We start from the raw sequence: 21,540 nt of genomic DNA on the forward strand, positions 1-21,540 counted from the left end.
GCCGGCCGGGGTGTGAATCATCCTTGAGAATTTTCCTCACTCTCCTGAGGCAACGTTCTTCTGCTACTTAATCCAGCTGATTCACGGGACAGCCCATAATACCTTGTGCTTTATTCACCACCCTCTGCAGGCACTTCCTATCAGTTGATGTCAAACCAGCGTACCACACTGATGCAGTATGAAAGGACACTTTCTATTGTTGATCGGTAGAAGGAGATCATCAAATGTTAATTGACATCGTTCTTCCGCAATACTCTGTCTGAGGAGAGGGAGTCTCTGTTGGGCTTTCTTAACCACCTGGGTTGTATTTATTTTCCACCGTTGAGATATTTGAAGATAGCTATCATATCTCCTGCTGCCTCCTCTTTTCCAGGCTAAAAATACCCAGCTCTTTCAACCGTTTCTCATAAGTTCGGGTTTCCAGACCCTTGATCATCTTGGTTACCCTCCTCTGCACACCTTCCAGCTTGTCAACATCCTTCTTAAATTGTGATGTCAAGAACTGGACACAGTACTCCAGGTGTGGTCTGGCCAAGGCAGAATAGAGTGGGACTATTACTCCCCTTGACCTGCGCACTATAGACTTCTGTTGACATAAGGCTAGTACACCAATGGTTCATCTATTTTCCTTAGCCCCAAGTGACATTTTATTTCTGGGCTGATATATGTCCATGCTCCCCTGAAAAAGGCAGTTCTGCATTTTGCTTTGGAGCAAAGATTCTGAAAACTGGAGGGGTTTTTTTCCCCTACTCACACTCATATCCCAGGATAGTGACAAAATTCCTGCTTAGCTATGACCTCATGTGTCTTCTCCTTGTCATGCCCAGTTGAAGAGCTCCAGTATTCCTCCAGCCTCTTCCTCTCCTAATCACTTTAGAAGCCAAGATCACATTATGATCTTCCTAGAAGAGAATACAGTAATAATAATAAAAATCCCATAAGGAAATTAACATGCACTCTCACTAATGAATTAGGAAAGTGAGATGATGGCAGCTTTGCATTCAGAGCCAGAAATCTGCCTGCATTTTTATTGGAAGCCAATTAAATAAATTGTCCGGGTCTGCAGTAGTAAGGATTCTTTGAATTGTGAGTATTTGGAGAGATTTATACAGATGCAATAGGCAGCCTTATAACCAAATGTACCAAACCTGCTGTTCTCCAGGTATTTTGAACCACAACTCATTCATCCCACCTGGCATGGCTGGAGGGCACTAGGTGAAGGCTGTACTATATATATATATTATTTTTAAAATGTGATCCATTGTTTTGTCCCCAAAACCATTTTAACGATACAGGTAGGTAGCCGTGTTGGTCTGTCGTAGTCGAAACACGAAAACTCATACCAAGAACAAACTTAGTTGGTCTCTAAGGTGCTACTGGAAGGATTTTTTTAAAAAAAATTGTTTCCATTTAACGAATTAGCAGAAATGAAGTTAACTGAGCACATTTGCTTACATTTTACATAGTTTTCCCTGTTTCAGGGACAAAACGCCATGCAGGGTACTGAGGAACACTTTCTGGTTTCACAGAAGGTTACCTTGTGCTTTCTACATCATGCTGATAATATCTGAACCTGGAAGACCACGTGGGAAGGGCCAGCAATGTGGTTACTTAACTACACCAGAGTTCACCCCCCGGGGATAAGAAGCACTTGTGTGCAGAGGGTTGGCAAATAGCTCTTCGGATTGGGTGCTGCGCGCACAATAAAGTCCAGCTTCTGCGATGTTTCCTTTTGCTTTTACAATATCTCTCCCAGGGAATCAGAACTGTGTAGAGTTGGTAGGGACCCCGAGGATCATGTAGTCCAACCCCCTGCAATGCAGGAATCTTCGGTGCATCTTGAACCCATGACCCTAAGATTAAAGAGTCTCATGCGGAGCTACAGCCTCTTTCCCCTTCTTGAACCCAAGGGATGAGAAGTGGTTTGGGAAAATACACCAGGAACAAGGGGGAAAGAAATATTGACATCAGGATCTTCTGCCCCGGTAGATCCTGCTGCCTGAGGTGGTTGCCTCATCTTGCCTCATGGGTGGGCCGGAACTGGGTAAGGCTATCCAGTGGTTGGTAGCCACGTTGGCTATGCCCTGCAACCACTGTTGGATGCAGAAGGCTTCTGAATTCTAGTTGCTGGGAATTGCAATTCGGGACAATGGGCTCAGGTCCCGCTGGTGGGCTTCCCTTGATAACCTAATTAGTCATTGTGAGAATAGGATGCTGGACAAGACAGGCCTTTGTCCCGATCCACATTGGAAGACTGACCTTGGCTCTCAGTATGTTTCCAAGCACAATTCAATGTGTTGCTTCTGACCTTTAAGGCCCTAAAACAGTCTCAGCCCAGTACAGTGGTACCTAGGGTTACAGACGCTTCAGGTTACAGACTCTGCTAACCCAGAAATAGTACCTCGGGTTAAGAACTTTACCTCAGAACGAGAACAGAAATTGTGTGGCGGTGGCAACAGTGGGAAGCCCCATTAGCTAAAGTGGTACCTCAGGTTAAGGACAGTTTCAGGTTAAGAACGGACCCCCAGAACGAATTAAGTTCTTAACCCGAGGTACCACTGTATACCTGAAGGAGCGTCGCCACCCCCATTGTTCTGCCCGGACACTGAGGTCCAGCTCTGTGGGCCTTCTGGCGGTTCCCTCACTGCGAGAAGCCAAGTTACAGGGAACCAGGCAGAGGGCCTTCTTGGTGGTGGCACCTATCCTCTGGAACACCCATCAAATGTCAAGGAGTTAAAAAACTGCAACTTTCAGCAGCCATCTGAAGGCAGCCCTGTATAGGGAAGTTTTTAATGTTTTCTTATGTTTCTCTATAAATACGCTGGAAGCCGCCCAGAGTGGCTGGGCCGACCTAGTCAGATGGATGGGGGTACAGTGGTACCTCGGGTTACAGATGCTTCAGGTTACAGGCTAACCCAGAAATAGTACCTCAGGTTAAGAACTTTGCTTCAGGATGAGAACAGAAATCGTGCTCTGGCGGCACGGCAGCAGCAGGAGGCCCCACTAGCTAAAGTGGTACCTCAGGTTAAGAACAGTTTCAGGTTAAGAAGGGACCTCCGGAACGAATTAAGTTCTTAACCAGAGGTACCACTGAATTTATTATTATTATTCAGCAGCCAGGCTCTTCTAATGCCCTTATTTTGAGTTGATTTATTATATATTTGAAATATAATATAAATGAATCCCAAAGTGGCTCACAGACAATAAAAAATAAAAACATGCTAGTACTTAATGGAACATCACAAATACAGCCTGAAAAAGGCAGAATAGTCAACAAATCACCACCGAAACAATGACAATCTATAAAACTCTGTGAACAGAGCAATAGTTGAAAAATACAGTGGTACCTCGGGTTACATATGCTTCAGGTTACAGACTCCGCTTACCCAGAAATATTACCTCGGGTTAAGAACTTTGCTTCAGGATGAGAACAGAAATCGTGCGGCAGCAGCGGGAGGCCCCATTAGGTAAAGTGGTGCTTCAGGTTAAGAACAGTTTCAGGTTAAGTAGAGACCACCGGAACGAATTAAGTATTTAACCCGAGGTACCACTGTAACCCAAGCAACACAAAGCAAAAGTCATTATTATTATTATTATTATTATTATTATTATTATTATATAATAATAATAATAATAATAATTTATTAGAGAAATGCCATAATCTCAAATGCTTGGGCAAATAAAATACGGTTTGGTCCTCGCTCCCTTTGCAAATGTTTTCTGAGCCCACCGCCGACGCCTGAATGCTGTCTTTGCGAGCTGAGGGCCAGCTTTGCATCTCAGCAAACTGCAAGGCTGGGAGGCGAAGGGTTAAGCGGCGCTCTGCGGGCTGCATCCTGCAAACCCGGCTTCCTCCTTTTGCAAATCGAAGGTGGTGACGCTGCCGAGAGGAATTGACCAAATTTGTCCGTTTCCTTCCTTATTGCACCAATTTCCAGGCACCGAGGCAGAGAGAGCTGGAAGGCCCGGGATAAGCGAGACCCTGCAGTTAGAGAACCAGCTGCTTGGCCCGCGCCTAACTTTCTGCAAGAGGGGGGCTAAAGCATCATCTGCAGCGATGCCCTTCCGGAAAGGTAAGCGCTTTGGGGTGTTGTTCGTTCCTCCTCTCTCATCTTCAAGGCGGAGCTTCGTGGTCCAGGCCTCCGAAGAGGAGACGGGTGGGCTTGATCGCTTTCGGTTTTGCCTTGCAGCCAGAGTCAAGGTGCTCAAGGCTCCGCTTGCTTATCTCGGATCAGGTGCAATTCGTACCTTGACACTCAGGTCAAGGGCTTGGATTCTCGCCCAGGTGGTTAATCCGCACCTGGGCTGCACCACGCTAGGCTCCAGGTACGGAGGGGGCGAGTGTGCCACGTGACTTGCATGGTACCCCCCGTTGCAGGGAGGATTCCCTGCACGTAGAAAATTAGGACCTCAGGAATCAGCCCAAAGTATACCTTCCCTCCCTGACAGGTGGGATTTCGAATGCATTTTTCATCATCTACAGTATTTCATGAAATGTGTGTGCCCCGTGATTCTGGGTGTGTGTAAACAACAACTTAAAGCTGCTTGCCAAAAAAAGAAAATAAAGTTATGGAGGCAAAATTCCCCATAATATAAAACTTTAAGACAGTTAAAACAAGAGTTGACAATTCTGTTAGTTTGATTCTATGAAGTGGTGCAGTCCAAAGTGGAGGTTTGTCACTGAAAGCTAGGTCTTTGTTGAATAAGGATTATCCCTGTTTGACTACTGGTTTTCTGTGCTTGTAATGGCTGCTTGCCGTCAATGAAGGTTCTTCCCTTTTCTTAAGAGATGATTGGGTATGGTGGATGTAGCACAACCTGTTTTTCATTCTGGATTTATGTTCTTGCGACCTCACCTGGGACCTGCAGGTGTAGGGTGGCTCATAAACTTGATAATAAATTTGATGGTGATGGGACTGCACAACCCAGCTCTGTGTCCTATTGTCCACATGGCATCTGAAGCGGCTCACAGCACATGCGTGTGGGGCGCATGTGGCTGCAATGCCCATTGAAGGGCATGTCATGAGAACCCCTCTACTGGCTTGCAGGATGTTATCGGCTGGTGTTCCTTTTGCTGAAGCATTTCCCCATATGGATTCGCTCCGTTTCAGAAGCCCAAGAGGGTTTTAGCCCCTGGCGCATGATGTATGGGCCAATTTTCCGAGTGGCTTCTGAATCATACATGAGAAACTATCACTCTTGGGTGGAGTGGAGGTACATGATATCCCATTGAGTCCTCGTAGCCAAGAACACGTTGCAAACCGCTCTTGGGGCCGTCACTTATGCTGCAACCTGGATATCCAAGGAAATAACAAATTTAAGGTCATATATATATATATATATATATATATATATATATATATGACCTAGGCGTCCCCCTATATATATATATATGGGGATGCCTAGGACTTGCTGATCAGAAGGTCGGCGGTTCGAATCCCCGTGACGGGGTGAGCTCCTGTTGCTCGGTCCCTGCTCCTGCCAACATAGCAGTTCGAAAGCACACCAAAAAGTGCAAGTAGATAAATAGGTACCGCTCCAGCCGGAAGCTAAACGGCGTTTCCGTGTGCTGCTCTGGTGCGCCAGAAGTGGCTTAGTCACGCTGGCCACATGACCCGGAAGCTGTCTTTGGACAAACGCCGGCTCCCTCGGCCAGCAAAGTGAGATGAGCGCCGCAACCCCAGAGTCGGCTGCGACTGGACCAGGGGTCCCTTTATATATATATATATATGTAATAAATGTTCATAAATGTACGAAGCGAACACGCACATAAATATATAAACACATGTCTGGAAGCAGCACAGGAAAACAGCCATGAAACTGTTTTGACTCCCAAACTGACCAAATGATTTCTCTGCAAGGTCAAGGAAAATGGAAAAGCCTCCCCATTGTCTTTTCCTTCACAAATCCTGTCTTAAGGGTATATCTGTGTATGAATAGGGTGAGCCTCTGACCTGGCTCAGGAACTATTTATCATTACAAAAGACTGGCCAGGTTCCCCAGGGTATCCAATCAAGTAAGCATTAATAGGTAACCTGCCAGACAGGAGGTAAACAACACACTCAGATTTCTGTTGTAGACCGCCCTTTCTGTGATTTGGGGGTGATGTGTCTGGGGGGTGGTTTTGAGCTACACCCCTTCTGTGTTGTATGTATGATGTTTCTGGGGGTGGTCTTGGACTCCAGGGCGGACAATTTAAAATGTTTATATAAGGGCGGGCACACCTTTGTTCTGGGTCCTTCTCCTTCTGCATGTGAGGGGAGCACCCTGTTGCAACAGATCTATAAAGATCAGGCTTACGAGCTGCTTTGCTTCTCAATATTCTCTGTTTGGCCTCTGTTATTTTCTCTGACCGATGGAGAACCTGCAAAGGTCTCTATAAGGGCTCTTGTGTCCCCCATAAGAGAATAAGGGCAGATTTTCGTTTATTACACCAACCAAGGCTATTCTAAAAAGTTCCAATCTAGTATGTAACTGCAAGTGGAATATCATGGACTGGTTGGATGCAGACGAACCAACTGGGGAACCCCCAAGGCAAGAAGGCTCAGAACCTGGGCAGTGGTGGAGGAACAACAATGAGTGGTGAATGGGAGAAGACTTGGAGGAGGAGGTGTCAAGGCTTGTTGTTGTTGTTTAGTCTTTTAGTCATGTCCAACTCTTCGTGACCTCATGGACCAGAGCATGCCAGGCACTCCTGTCTTCCACTGCCTCCCGCAGTTTGGTCAAACTCATGCTGGTAGCTTCGAGAACACTATCCAACCATCTCGTCCTCTGTCGTCCCCTTCTCCTTGTGCCCTCCATCTTTCCCAACATCAGGGTCTTTTCCAGGGAGTCTTCTCTTCTCATGAGGTGGCCAGAGTACTGGAGCCTCAGCTTCAGGATCTGTCCTTCCATTGAGCACCCAGGACTGATTTCCTTCAGAATGGAGAGGTTTGATCTTCTTGCAGTCCATGGGACTCTGATTTCCTTCAGAATGGAGAGGTTTGATCTTCTTGCAGTCCATGGGACTCTGAAGAGTCTCCTTCAGCACCAGAATTCAAAAGCATCCATTCTTCAGCGATCAGCCTTCTTTATGGTCCAGCTCTCAAATCCATACATCACTACTGGGAAAACTGTAGCTTTAACTATACAGACTTTTGTTGGCAAGGTGACGTCTCTGGTGATGTCAAGGCTTAGTGAGCCAGAAGAAGCTGGGCCAGGAGACAAGGCCAAGAGGCAGAGATGAGTCTGGCTGGTGAGTAGCCGCAGATGTCTCCCCCTCCTGCTGCAACAAACTCTCCTGTCCGCTTGTCTCCCAGAACCAAGAGAGGCCTGAAAAGGGTGCATGAGAAGTTAGCCTCACACAGGCACAGTCTCAGATTGCTTGGGGGAAAACCCTGGAGAAGAGGGGACTTGGGCAGCTCTGGGGAGGCAGGGACCTTCAGTCTCAGCAACTGCTTCATGGGGGCAAGACCTGCCGGAGATCAGTTGCTGTGCTCATCAGGCCTGGCACTCCTGTGCAGATCCTGTTTTTGCTAATAAAGAATTAATTCCAATTTGCTCAGTGTGATTTACTGCTGGTTCCCTGCTGTCATGGAAGCTGGTCTATAAGGACAAACGAGGTACAGTTCCACCAACTGGAGTTTTATTTATTTTATTTATTTTATTTTATTCATTTTTATTTATTTTATTCATTTTGTTTTATTTATTTATTTATTAACGTTCTTACGTTACGTCGGTAAACATTATCATATTACGTTTCAAGGCTTATTATAATATAATTTTCAGCATGTATACAAAGTTTATATACAAAGTTTATACAGTGGTACCTCAGGTTACATACACTTCAGGTTACAGACACTTCAGGTTACAGACTCCGCTAACCCAGAAATATTACCTTGGGTTAAGAACTTTGCTTCAGGATGAGAACAGAAATCGTGCCCCGGCGGCGCGGCGGCAGCAGGGGGCCCCATTAGCTAAAGTGGTGCTTCAGGTTAAGAACGGACCTCCAGAACGAATTAAGTACTTAACCCGAGGTACCACTGTATACCTAAAGAGAAAAAAGGACAAAAAACTATTCCAAAATCATATATGTACCAACACTTTGGACTTCCTATCTATCCCGTTGTATATTCCTTTTTTTACAATTGAATATACTCTTATTGTATATTTCTTTACATTTTGTCTAATACATTCCTATATCAATATGTACCCTTGGTCTTGTTTCTCAACTCAGTCTCTCTCTGCAACGTCAGTCGAATGCTAGCATCGATAGCGAACCTTTACTGTATTTTTGAACATACATCTTATATCTATCCCACTTTCCCACAAAATTTTGTTTTGAATTGCCTCTCAGGCTATTTGTCAACCATTTCAGCATTCAGCTGAAATTTGCCATTTCAGCAAATTCTTGTAGCTTGTTATGCCATTCCATTATTGTTCCCACCAAAACTCAGTGCGCCTCCTGTCAGACCTCACCTGCTGTCACCCAACCAACTCCCCACCCAACCTCTCCATTTCAAACCGGGTGGGGACCTCATATACAATCTGACTTTGGCGCATGTCTCCGTGATGACAACATGTGCGATTGCGAACTGCGCCTGAGGCTTTTGCATGAGATGAGATTATAGGAAGGTGGGAGATTATCCTCCGAATAGAGCAGTATAGAAGGTGTAAAACTGGAATTACTCTCCCAGGGAAAGTGCAACGGACCGGAGGAATACCTGAGTTACCCTGTAGGCCTGTTTCTGTGTGCAATTCGAAGTGGGGAATGTGGAGTCACCTTTGGTGGAATGTATTTTTCCGCAACCTGAATTGTGAAAACCAGAATTTCCTCTGGGAAAAGAACAGGGGGTTTCGTTTACGTAGCTGGAATTAGGAAAGTTTTCATTGTGTTTGTGTGCGTGTCTAAGGCGTGAGCTTCCATAGCGGTTGTGTTGGGAAAGGGGGAACTACTGCTGGAAAGCCTGAATTCCCTTTGATGGCATAATTTTTTTGGAAAAGCATATTACCTGAAGGCAAGAAGTACATGTCACGCAGTACATGCAAGAATTGTTTAAGCTGGAGCATTGTCCGTATAGCCGAAGGTCATAGAAAAATAACCATGTTTAAACAACACAGAGAACAGAGGAAACTGATTATACTGTACTTGATAAGAATGTATTTTGACTATTTGATTTGTGATAATACTGTTTCAAAATCCATAAGGAGAAAGCGGAGGTAAAATTATTGGGCAGGAAAGCCCTTCAGAAATTGTGTGCAAGAATTATAAGGCCCTGAGGCAAGCAATTTTTAATTTTAAACCTTGTTTCCCCCGCCCCACTTAGGAATAGCGAACTTGCCAATGTTAATGGAAGTACAAATCATTAAGGTTTTTGGACTCAGGGAACTGAAATAATCTTTAAGAGGTCTGACTTCAAAAATACCGATTTAGCTAAACAAAACTGCTGCTACTTTGGGGTTGGTTCTCAGGCTGCAATCTGAACCCAACTTTACCTGGAAGTAAGTTCCATTGACTTCAATAGGACTTACTTCTGAGTAGACATGGTTAGGATTGTGCTGTTTTCGGCTGAGGCACTGAGGATGGAATATAATACAAGAGGGGGAAAACAGCTTTCACAGGAGGGGCATGGTGAGGAATAATTCTCAGACTTGGCCTCAAGGACAAAGCAGAAATACAACCCTAATAACCTAGATGACAAAGCAGAAATATAACCTGAATAACTCAAGAGCTACCAAAACAAGACATAAAACAGACGGTATTCTCCACAAAGCTCCCAGAGTCATGTAAGCAGAAAATGATTCTGATTTCAGATGCAAAGGAGGGATTGACATTTATAGATCTACAAAATGACTCTGAAGGAAGGAGCTCACAAGAACGGCAAATACCCAGCATGTTTCCAGAGGGTTCAGAACCAGTCAGTCAGTCCTGCGAGACAAATCCAGGTAGCATCTAAAACCAGCCACCTGGCACACCTGCCCCACTTTAGACAACAAAACCACCTGTTTGTGTGAGGCCTGTGTGTGTAACATTTAGTGTGTGGACTCTCAGACGCAGTGTTAGAAACTCAGATTTATGCGCTAGGCGCCAAATGGCTCCTTAAACCAAGGTTGCAGTCGCCAGAACGGAAAGTCTACTTGCCATTTTGTGAAAAGTCTTATTTTTCAAATGATGGACTGTTACTGGAAAAATCCGAGGGCTCCCTTGGACAAAAAGTAAAGACACCAACCAGAGTAAATTGGAGCAAATCAGCAGCCTGTAGGCTTGGCCTTTATTGAACTGTTGCAACAGGGTGTTCCCCTCACTTGCAGGTGAGAGAAAAGACACAGAAAAATGGTGTGCAAGACCTTATAAAAACTTTTGAAATTCCCCTCCTCTAGGTCAAGCCCACTCCCAGAAACATCATGCATACATTACAGAAAGGAGGGGTTGAGGGAGGAGTTGTGGTGGTAACCTGAGTGTCCTATCACCTGGCTGGTTCTCTTCTCTCCCCCTCCCCATGAGTCACTTCCAGGAGACAAAGGGGAGTTTGCAGTTTCCTGCCCCCTGAGGGAAGATCTGATCACTGTCCTTTGTTTCAGTCCATGCTGAATCCACTCCCATATGCAAGTTCTTTGTGATCTTCAAAACAAAAAATTCCTTCCAGTAGCACCTTAAAGACCAACTAAGTTAGTTCTAGTTACAGATAGGTAGCCGTGTTGGTCTGCCATAGTCAAAACAAAACAAATTCCTTCCAGTAGCACCTTAAAGACCAACTAAGTCAGTTCTTGGTATGAGCTTTTCGTGTGGTATCTGAAGAAGTGTGCATGCACACGAAAGCTCATACCAAGAACTGACTTAGTTGGTCTTTAAGGTGCTACTGGAAGGAATTTGTTTTGTTTTAAGTTAGTTCTAGGTATGAGCTTTCGTGTGCATGCACACTTCTTCAGATACACATGCATGCACACGAAAGCTCATACCTAGAACTAACTTAGTTGGTCTTTAAGGTGCTACTGGAAGGAATTTTTTGTTTTGACTATGGCAGACCAACACAGCTACCTATCTGTAACTTTGTGATCTTGATTGTCTTCTGTCTGGGACCATCAGGGTTGGCATAGCAACTGGGCAGGGCTCCTGTGGATGTGTTGGGATGGTGAAGGGATTATGGCTGGCCTGTATCAAACCTTCCCCATTTTGTAGTCCTTCCTTCATGGATTAAAATAAAAGTGGAACAGTGCCAAACCGATGTATGGTTGATTTTCTATGAATTTATAACAGAAGCATAGCGTATGTAGTGTGTGAGTGTGAGTGTGTGTGAAGTTTGTACAAACTGAATGATTGGGGTGGGGGGTTCCTGCTACAGGAATGACTGTGATTCCTGCTCAGTTAAACATCAAGCCAGTTCTGATGACAACCTTGAGCTAGGTTAAAAGCTCCGAGAACGTCAAGAAGAAAAGTCACTTGATCCAGGGACAGTCCACAGATATACAGTCATACCTCGGGTTACAGACCCTTCAGGTTGCATGTTTTCGGGTTACGGACGCGCCGAAACCCGTAAGTACCGGAACGGGTTACTTCTGGGTTTCAGCGCTCTCGCACGCACAGGAGCACTAAATCGCGCTTTGCGCATGCACAGAAACGCCGAATTGCAACCCGCGCATGTGCAGATGTGGCGCTGTGGGTTGCGAACGCTGCTGGTTGCGAACGTGCCTCGTGCACGGATCACGTTCGCAACCTGAGCTTCCACTGTATTGGCCTCTTTTTCCCAGTGGTGACACATGGACCATTGATAACATAAGAACAACCTTCACAACTGTGAGCAGGGCAGTGGGACAGGGTAAGCGAAGACAAGCGACAACATTTAATTATAACGTCGCCCACTGTTCCTGCTGGGGCTGCACAGAGAAAGCAATTTGGTGCCAGAAATTCATCCCAATTGTACAGATAAAAATATAACTGATATGTATTAGTGTGTGAAAACAGTCAAGATCCAAGGATCCCCAGGGATGCAAATCCAGAGGGTGGAGATGTGAGACACACAGGCATCTTCACTTGGTTGCAAGTGGCCGATAGTTAGGTGCTTTAGTGGAGAATTCTGCATGGCAGCAGGTTGGACTAGATGACCCTCGGGGTCCCTTCCAACGCTACAGTTCTATGATTCATCCTTCACCTGCCGGCCAACATAAAGGTAAAGGGTAAAGGGACCCTTGACCATTAGGTCCAGTCATGGCCGACTCTGGGGTTGCAGCGCTCATCTCGCTTTATTGGCCGAGGGAGCTGGCGTACGGCTTCTGGGTCATGTGGCCATCATGACTAAGCCGCTTCTGGCGGACCAGAGCAGCGCATGGAAATGCCGTTTACCTTCCTGCCGGAGTGGTACCAATTTATCTACTTGCACTTTGACGTGCTTTCGAACTGCTAGGTTGGCAGGAGCAGGGACCGAGCAACGGGAGCTCACTCCGTCGCGGGGATTTGAACCGCCGACCTTCTGATCAGCAAGCCCTAGGCTCTGTGATTTAGCCACATGCGCCCGTAGATGAAATACCAAGCTGAAAAGACAACTGGTCTGACTCAGGAGGGGGCCACTTCCTATGTCCCTTCAAATAATTGCCTCCTGCTGCCCAAAAAGTGGAGTCATTCCATCCTGATGGGCAAGCCCTAGGCGCCACCCGCGTCCCTGCCTGCCAACTTACTTACAGCCAATTTGATGGAGGGGGGTTGACTTTGCCTGTCTTCGGCCATGGCTGTCAATCTTTCCCTTTTTTTAAAGGGAAATTCCCTTCTTCCAAATAGGATTCCTTGCAAGAAAAGGGAAAAGTTGACAGCTATGGTCTTTGGCTCTGCCCCAACCTACTGCTGGTCTCCCTGCTTTCCCCCCTACCAATTCTTAGCATAGCATCTTATTTTCCTGTATCAGTTGCTGGCCCATACATGGGGAACCTTTGAGCCTCCAGACATTGCTGAACCACAGTTCCCATCACCCCCAGCCATTGACCATGCCTGGTGGGCTGATGGGAGCTGTAGTTCATCAACACCTGGAGGCCAAAGGTTCCCCATTCAGGACCGAAAGGGCCCTGCTCTCCCTTGACTTTGGAGAGCTTCTTTGCTTAGATAATGTGCAGAAAAGAAGCTAATTCTCTTTTTCTTTTTCTTTCCCCTCCTCTTCCACCTCTGAGTGCCACCGCCAGCTATTAATGGAACCTGCTTTTATCTAAATCTAGCCGTGCATCTGATGACTCAGGATGCCTGGATTTCCCATTTCTGGACAGGATCCCATCATGTTGACGGGAAAATCACACTGCTTTAAGAGCAAGCTGGTATAGCTTCCCATGTGCCTTGTTCTTGTAGAGACTCACTCAGTCACTCGCATGTTCACGTGCATTTTCAGCAGAAACATATAAAGTGATTTGCTCCTGATCGTCAACATTTTGCAGAGTGCTGTCCATCCCCTCCCCAAATTGAAGTGTGCTGTCTCCTTCTGATTACACCCTTGCTGACCCTCCTGCATGCATTATTATTATTAATAATAATAATAATACCCTGCCCATCTGGCTGGGTTTCACCAGCCACTCTGGGCAGCTCCCAACAGAATATTAAAAACACAATAAAACATTTAAAATTCCTTAAACAGGGCTGTCTTCAGATGTCTTCTAAAAGTCAGTTGTTTATTTCCTTGACTTCTGATGGGAGGGCATTCCACAGGGTGGGTTCCACTACTGAGAAGGCCCCCTGCCTGGTTCCCTGCAACCTCACTTCTCACAGTGAGGGAACCACCAGAAGGCCCTTGGCTCTGGACCTCAGTGTCTGGGCTGAACGATGGGGGTGGAGACGCTCCTTCAGGTATACTGGACCGAGGCCGTTTAGGGCTTTAAAGGTCAGCACCAACACTTTGAATTGTGCTCGGAAACGTACTGGGAGCCAATGTAGGTCTTTCTTTTTTCTTTTTAAATAATATTTATTCAAATTTTAAAGATTACAAAGAGAAAAAAGAAAAAAGAAAAGAAAAAAAAGACAGAAAAAATACAAACAATTTTTAACAAACCAGATCAAACCTTTACATAACTTTCTTTCCTTTGCTTATTTCCTTGACCTCCTCACACCTCCCTTTTTTGTATTCTAGTTCAATTAGATATTTCAGCAAATCCTTTCCAGCTTTGTTTTTATCCTAATAATTTATCTTAATATACTGTAATTTTACATTCTCGTCTTTCACCAATTAAAAAAAATCAATTTTTACCTAATCCTTTATATCATTTCTGCTAAAACCACATTACTTCATTCCAACATCCTTCTAACATTCCTTAATTTTGCAATGTTTCTGTAGATAAACCAATCTTCTTCCACCAACTCTTCTCCCTGGTCTCGGATTCTGCCAGTCATTTCCTCCAGTTCCATATAGTCCATCACTTTCATCTGCCATTCTTCCCGGGTGGGTAAATCTTGTGTCTTCCAGTACTTCGCGATGAGTATTCTTGCTGCTGTTGTTGCATACATAAAGAAAGTTCTGTCCTTCTTTGACACCAATTGGCCGACCATGCCCAGGAGAAAGGCCTCTGGTTTCTTCTGAAAGGTATATTTAAATACCTTTTTCATTTCATTATAGATCATCTCCCAGAAAGTCTTAATCCTTGGGCACGTCCACCAAGCCAATGTAGGTCTTTCAGGACCGGTGTTATGTGGTCTCGGCAGCTGCTCCCAGTCACCAGTCCAGCTGCCGCCTTCTGGATAGCATTGACTAGTCTGATCCTAACTATTCCTCCCCAAACTGCCCACTGTACATATGCTGCCTGGAAACCAGTAAGACCAGGGGTATGCAACCTTAGGCCCATGGGCCACAAGCAGCCCATGGAGGTCGTTCAACTGGCCTATGAGCCACCCCTGAACTGAGCCGCCCACTCAGCGAGTCCCTGTGCTGTGCTAAACCGGCACGGCGCGGGGACTCGCTTCTGCGGTGCCGGAAATCGCATCTGTGCAGACGCAAATGCCAGAAATTGCATTCTGGCACAGAAGCAGATGCCAGAGATCGCTTGCTTGCACTCACTCACAATCCGGCCCATGGAAGGATCTCCACTGGAGTGAACCGGCCCAGGTGAGGTAAACCTTGCCGACCCCTGTGTTTTATTTAGAGTGAAAACTTGAGGTGGCTCCTGGAAATAACCATGCAAAGTGGAAAATCACAGCAGTGCACATGGAGCATCTCTGTCCCAGGTCTTGAGGAGCTGTTTCTCAATCTGTATCAGGGCTGGCCCTGTCATTAGACTGCCCTAGGCTGCTGGGTATTGGGTGTGCCAAAAGGGCATCAAATCATTAGTTACTAGCTGTATTGTGTGTGTGTGTGTGTGTGTGTGTGTGTGTGTAAAGGTAAAGGGATCCCTGACCATTAGGTCCAGTCAGGGCCGACTCTGGGGTTGCGGCGCTCATCTCGCTTTACTGGCTGAGGGAGCCGGCATACAGCTTCGGGGTCACGTGGCCAGCATGACTAAGCCACTTCTGGCGAATCAGAGCAGCGCACGGAAACGCCGTTTACCTTCCTGTACCTCGGGTTAAGAATTTTGCTTCAGTATGAGAACAGAAATCATGCTCTGGCGGCGCGGCAGCAGTGGGAGAATGGAAATTGCGGTGGCAGTGGGAAGCCCCATTAGCTAAAGTGGTGCTTCACGTTTAGAACAGTTTCAGGTTAAGAACAGACCTCTGGAACGAATTAAGTTCTTAATCCGAGGTACCACTGTAGTTACTTTTTAAATTGATGAGAAGGAGGGATATCATCCCCTCCTACATTTCTCCTATGAAAATAGGAACGTCCTATGGAAAAGGGGCACATTCAGAGATCAAATCAGAAACCGGGACGGCTGTAAATCCAGGACTGTCCCTGGAAAATAGGAACACTTGGAGGGTCTGGGATATTGATGCAACAAAGCAAATACAGTGGATGCTCGGGTTGCGAACATGATCCATGTGGGAGGCATGTTCACAACCCGCAGTGTTTGCAACCTGCAGATCTGTGCATGCGTGGGTCACGATTCAGCACTTCGGCGCATGCGCAAAGTGTGATTTAGTACTTCTGGGTTCGGTGTGGTGCGCAACTTGAAAATGCACAACCTGAAGCATCTGTAACCCGAGGTATGACTGTACTTATTCCTGGGATTTGGAGCAGAGTGTTCTGCTTCTAAGAAACCTTTGGCTTCAGCAACAGTTCCCTTGCCAGAAATGTGTTTATGAAACTGCAAATACCTTGAGACAGGAGGAGGTGTGTGTTTCTGTGTGTATCTATTTTTGCATTTGGCAGGGCCGTGGCACGAGGAGGCTGGCATCCTATCCCTGGGAACATTCTCCCTGCTGCCTTCGCTGGAGGAGGAGGCAGAGTACAGTCCCTTTTGCTAGGGAGGGATAAACAGCTTATTGGAGAGCGCAGCTGGCACGACTGCTATCTCAGCAGCCGGGGTGGTTGTGCACGCTCCTTCCACGTGTCCAGGAGTAGGAAGTCTACGTCTTCCTCTCTCTGCACTGCCTGAACTTTCTGTAACCGAGCTCCCGCAGCAAGGCTTGGGCATGTGAAAGAGGCATGCTTGCGCATTGTTGCCTGCAGCCCTGTTCACATGCTATCTCCATGCAGCAGCCGTTTCCAAGAAGCCTGAGGAACAGGCAAGCCCGATAAACAAGCAGCCCCCGAGTCCACTCCCCGGTGTTTTTCTGCTCTGAGTTTCACCGAGAGCCGAGAGCAAACATATTTTTCAAGCTCAGACAATTACACAACATTGCAGAACATCCAGGGAAGTACCTTTTGAGTACCTTTAACTGGTTGGAGGTTTTTTGTTGGTGTGGAAAGTGTTGGCATGCAGTAAATATTTTTCATAAATACGCTCAGGGTGGTTTCCTAGAAAAACGGGTTGAGAACTAGCTGTTTTGTTTTGTTTTGTTTTTTTTAAAAATATTTTTATTGGATTTTCAAAAAAATTTTTTTTAAACAAACACAGACATATATCATAAACACAAAACACAAAACAGAATATCTGTAGTTTCATACCCTTACAATCATTACCCTCTTTCCGTGACTTCCCCCCACCCCCCCCAACCACCTTCCCATTTCATTAAATATCTCAGCAAGTTATTTGTTCAAATCTCTTAAATATTATTCATATCTTTTCTTATAGTTTATCCTTTATCCATTTTTACTTTAAATCCATTATACACATTAAGTTGTTTCTCTAAGGTCGGCCTAATTTCTCTCCCATAAATTCCTTGCTCTTTATATTAAATCAAAAAAACAATAATATTTCTATTCTAAACCCCAGACTTTTACCACCCTACACTCCCCTCCCCCTCTGTCCCGGTTTTTGCCCCTTCCCGCATTAATGTCCAAAAAAAAAACAAAAAAAAAAAACAGATTTAACCCGGATTTCTCACATCAGAGGCCCTTAGGCCCCAGTTAGTCACTCTCCAGCAGTTTTGTTTATAGTCCTTTTTATTGATCTTCTCTTCTCGAAGGAATTCTGTCACCAGTTCCTCATATTTTTCAAACAAAAACAGTCTTTGTCCAGGATCAACAAATCTCCCATGTTGCAGCTTAAAGAAGAAGTCTCCATCATACTTGTTCGTTCTTTCGTAGCTTAATGTTTCAGTTGTTCCAGGGACTTCCATCTTTCTCTCTCTTTGCAGATTTGTAATCCATTGGTTGTCTTTTTCACTTCTTTTCCTCCCAAAAGTTACAGATATTTGATTACTCTCTTCCTCCTGAACTCCTTCTTCTTTTTCTTCTTTTTCCCCCAGTTCTAAAGTTGTCTCTTTTTCTACAGCTGCAGATTCTTTTTCCATCCGGTTAGCTCCACCAACAGAGTTGTTTAGTTTAAGATTGAAGGTCATCAGTTGTTCTCTCATGGCTAAGCTCCGCTCTTGCAGAGCTCCCACCAGAGAAAACATTTTTTTTATCTCTGCCAGTAGTTTTCCTTCCGCAGCCATTGCAATGTCTTTAGTTCCCTCTAGGGGGATTTCCATCATAGTTCTTTTCCAACAGTTCGTTACTTTGTTATTCAAAATTAGTTTGTTTCCAGTCAATTCGATGTAACACTTTTAGTCCCAACAATATAGTTGTAACACAATTTTAACACAATTTCCAAGCTGACGTCCGTTTGACAGCTCTTTTGACAGCTGTCAAACGCCTTGTTTTTTTCTCTCGGGTTCCCAAGCAGGGCACTGCCCGGGTTCGGGGGGGGGGGGTCCGCCAAAAAGCAAAACCTCTGAGATTCCCCTCTCTTCACTCCAGCACAAATAACTTTTTCAACCAATTTATGAAAGTGTTCTTTTTCCTTTCAGCACCAGAGTCTTTCCGACTTAGTGCTCCTCTCCTTACTTTGAGTCTTTTGGTGGGGGGGGGAGTGTGGACTTCCTTTTTAACACATCCCCCGCTCGTACTCGAATTCAATAATAAAACTTTTAGTGCCAAAATTTCCTTCTACTCACAAGTTGTTTTTTCAGTCCAAATTTCAGGAAGAAAGATAGCGCTCTCCGGTCATGGCTCGCGGCTTCGCTCCGCCAAGGCAGCGATCGACTCTCAGCTCCACGCCACTCTCCGGTCCCCTCCGTAGCCTTTAAAAAGGCTCTTCGCGGGTCGGGGAGGGCGCTTAAGGTGCCCACCGAGTCTCCATGTCCGCAGGCTTCAGCGCCTGCGGTTTCTGAGGGTCCCCGTGTCGCCGGCACGGCAAGACCCGTCCTTAACGGAGCCGATTCCCTCCAGAACTCGGAGGGAATCCGCCATTACCCGTTCGCGCTATCCCGGAAGTCTAGAACTAGCTGTTTTGTTTTGATTTTGCAGGCTTTGCAACATGCTTGTGGTTAACAGATGCATAAGAAAGGAACGCTATCCTTCTGGATCAGGCCACTGGCCTTATTTTCCAGGGACAGTCCTGGATTTACAGAAGCCGTCCCGGTTTCTGATTTGATCCCGGGATGTCCCACTTTTCCTTAGGACATCTCATTTTCATCGGAGAAATGTTGGAGGGCATGGAGTTATGCAACCCTTGAGCCAAGGACAGTGGCGTAGCGTGGGGGGTGCAGGGGGGGCCAGCCGCACCGGGTGCAACATCTGGGGGTTAGTGTTAGGGGGCGCAAATCCATGGGTTAGGGGGCGCAAATTACTTGCCTTGCCCCGGGTGCTGACAACCCACGCTACACCACTGGCCAAGGATATACAGTGGTATCTCTGGTTGCGAACGGGATCCGTTCTGGAGGCCTGTTAGCAACATGAGAAGCCCGCAACCTGAAGCGCCATATCTGTGCAGGTGCGTGGTGCGATTTGGCGCTTGTGCGCATGTGTGAAGCGCGATTTAGTGTTTCTGCGCATGCACGAGTGGCAAAACCCAGAAGTAACCTTTCCGGTACTTCCGGGTTGCCGTGGGACGCAACCTGGAAAAACGTTACATGAAGCAAACGTAACATGAGGTATGACTGTAAGTAACTATACAGTGGTACCTCGGGTTACAGATGCTTCAGGTTACATATGCTTCAGGTTACAGACTCTGCTAACCCAGAAATAGTACCTTGAGTTAAGAACTTTGCTTCAGGATGAGAACAGAAATTGCATGGCGGCAGTGGGAGGCCCCATTAGCTAAAGTGGTACCTCAGGTTAAGAACAGTTTCAGGTTAAGAACGGACCTCCGGAACGAATCAATTTCTTAACCCGAGGTACCACTGTACAACCTTTAGAAGACACCTGAAGCCCTGTATAGGGAAGTTGCTTAATGTTTTTATATATGATGGAAGGCACCCAGAGTAGCTGGGGAAGCCCAGTCAAATGGGTGGCGTAGTAGTAGTAAGGAACAGGACGTCTCTATTTTCATCAGGGAAATGTTGGAGGGTATGATCTAGTCTAGCAGCCTGGTCTCACAGTGGCCAACCAGATTCCTCAATGGGAAACCTGTAAGCAGGATTCAAGCGCAAGAGCAACTCTCCCCTTCTGGGGTTTGCAGCAACTGGTATTCAGGAGCACTACTGTCTCCAACTGGGGAAGGGGACCATAGCCATCATGGCGGGCAGCCATTGATAGTCTTCTTCTCCATGAATATGGCTAATCCTCTTTGAGTGCCGTCATTGTGCCCATCACGAAGTTCCATAGTTTAACTATGCGCTGCGTGAAGAAGGACTTTCTTGGCTCTGTCTCCAATCTTCCTGCATTCAGCTTTGTTGGATGCCACAAATAATAATAATAATAATAATAATAATAATAATAATAATAATAATAATTTATACCCCACCCATTAAACATATATAATTTTTTAATTAAATTTTTCTAATTTACATTTCAAAATATTCATTTAGACAACCTGAAACCAATGACGTCCCTTCTTCTCTTTCCTTTTTTAAAAATATATTTTTATTGGAATTTTATTTACAACATAACACAACCCCCCACCCCCCCAATACACAAATCCACCCTCATTAAACATGAACATAACATACAGTGAGCATAACATACATCAGTACAAACAACCAAATAAAAGACTTCCTTTATCCTGTATCTGGCCTCCTAATTTACTTCTTATAAACTCCTTTATGAATAATTATTAAGATTTTTCTAATTATAACTTAAATATCCACAAAGTCTCCTGCAAACATTAATCGAAACAAGTCCAGGTATGTATTTTAGGGCTCTGTTTTGTGAAGTATTCTCTGCATTTTCCACATGCTTTTTGAAACTCTTGTCTAGTGTGATCTCTAAATGCCTCTGTTAATCTAGCCTGTTTATCTTGCCATTCCTTTTTTGTTGGCACAGTTTCTTTTTTCCAGTTTTTAGCAATTAGGATCCTTTGCCGCTCCCTTCGTCTCTTTCCGCGGTTCATTTTGCATACCGTACTTCCCTACATATTTTACCTGAACTAAACCATTCAGTATTCCATTGTTGCATCCATCAAAACTTATTTACACTGTTGAATTGATCTAAATGCTGCCAGCGTTTTTAAAGGTACACAATTTCTACCCATATATTCAGTAAACATTTTCTAGTCTCCTTTAAACGTGCATTCTTCTTGTTCTTTTATTCTGTATGTTAAATATGCAAGCTTTGCATATTCCATCAGTTTATGTTGCCATTCTTCTTTGGCTGGGACCTCACTCGCTTTCCATTTTTGGGCTAGCAAAAATGCTCTTTCGAAATTGCAACCGGCACCTCTGGCCTTGCATGGTGTTTGTGAGAGAGATGTGCTTTAACGCTGAAACACGCCCGACAAGGATTGGTGATCTTTGGCATTTAGAGGGGACAGGATTTGGTGATGTTGCGAGTCTGGTTTGAAAATTGGACACTGGGCACAGATTGTGCTGTATTTTAATCCAGAGTCTGCGACTTGCTTACTGCAGAAGGAATCAGAGAGGTTTTACAAGCAGGGCACTGACTGTGTGTGTAATAGCGAGGTATCGGTTTCTTGGTCAAGCTGAGCAGCCAACAATTATATAAGCCGCCAGGACAGCAATGAGGAAACCTTCTATGCAGCAAGAAAACAGATTAAGCCTTGCAATCCTATCCCATGTTAGGCCACATTCACACTGTATATTTAAAACACCGTGATACCACTTTAAGCAGTTTGGGCTTTCGC

The 21,540-nt window shown here is 45.4% G+C and overlaps 1 protein-coding gene and 1 long non-coding RNA gene across 10 annotated transcripts in view; one reads left to right on the forward strand and one right to left on the reverse strand.

Annotated features, from left to right (window-relative positions):
• Positions 1–21,540, reverse strand: part of LOC309352028 — a 215,669-nt gene that overhangs the window by 18,329 nt on the left and 175,800 nt on the right. The gene's annotated exons all lie outside the window — the stretch shown is intronic.
• PFKFB3 (6-phosphofructo-2-kinase/fructose-2,6-biphosphatase 3) overlaps positions 3,721–21,540 on the forward strand; it is a 77,071-nt gene continuing 59,251 nt past the window's right edge. The window contains exon 1 of the mRNA XM_081879898.1: positions 3,721–4,073. Within this exon, the coding sequence (XP_081736024.1) occupies positions 4,058–4,073 (16 nt within the window). The 5' untranslated portion in view covers positions 3,721–4,057. The remainder of the gene's footprint in view (positions 4,074–21,540) is intronic.

The sequence above is a fragment of the Podarcis erhardii genome (genome assembly GCF_964252035.2).
Source record: "Podarcis erhardii genome assembly, chromosome: 10".
Lineage (NCBI taxonomy): Eukaryota > Metazoa > Chordata > Lepidosauria > Squamata > Lacertidae > Podarcis > Podarcis erhardii.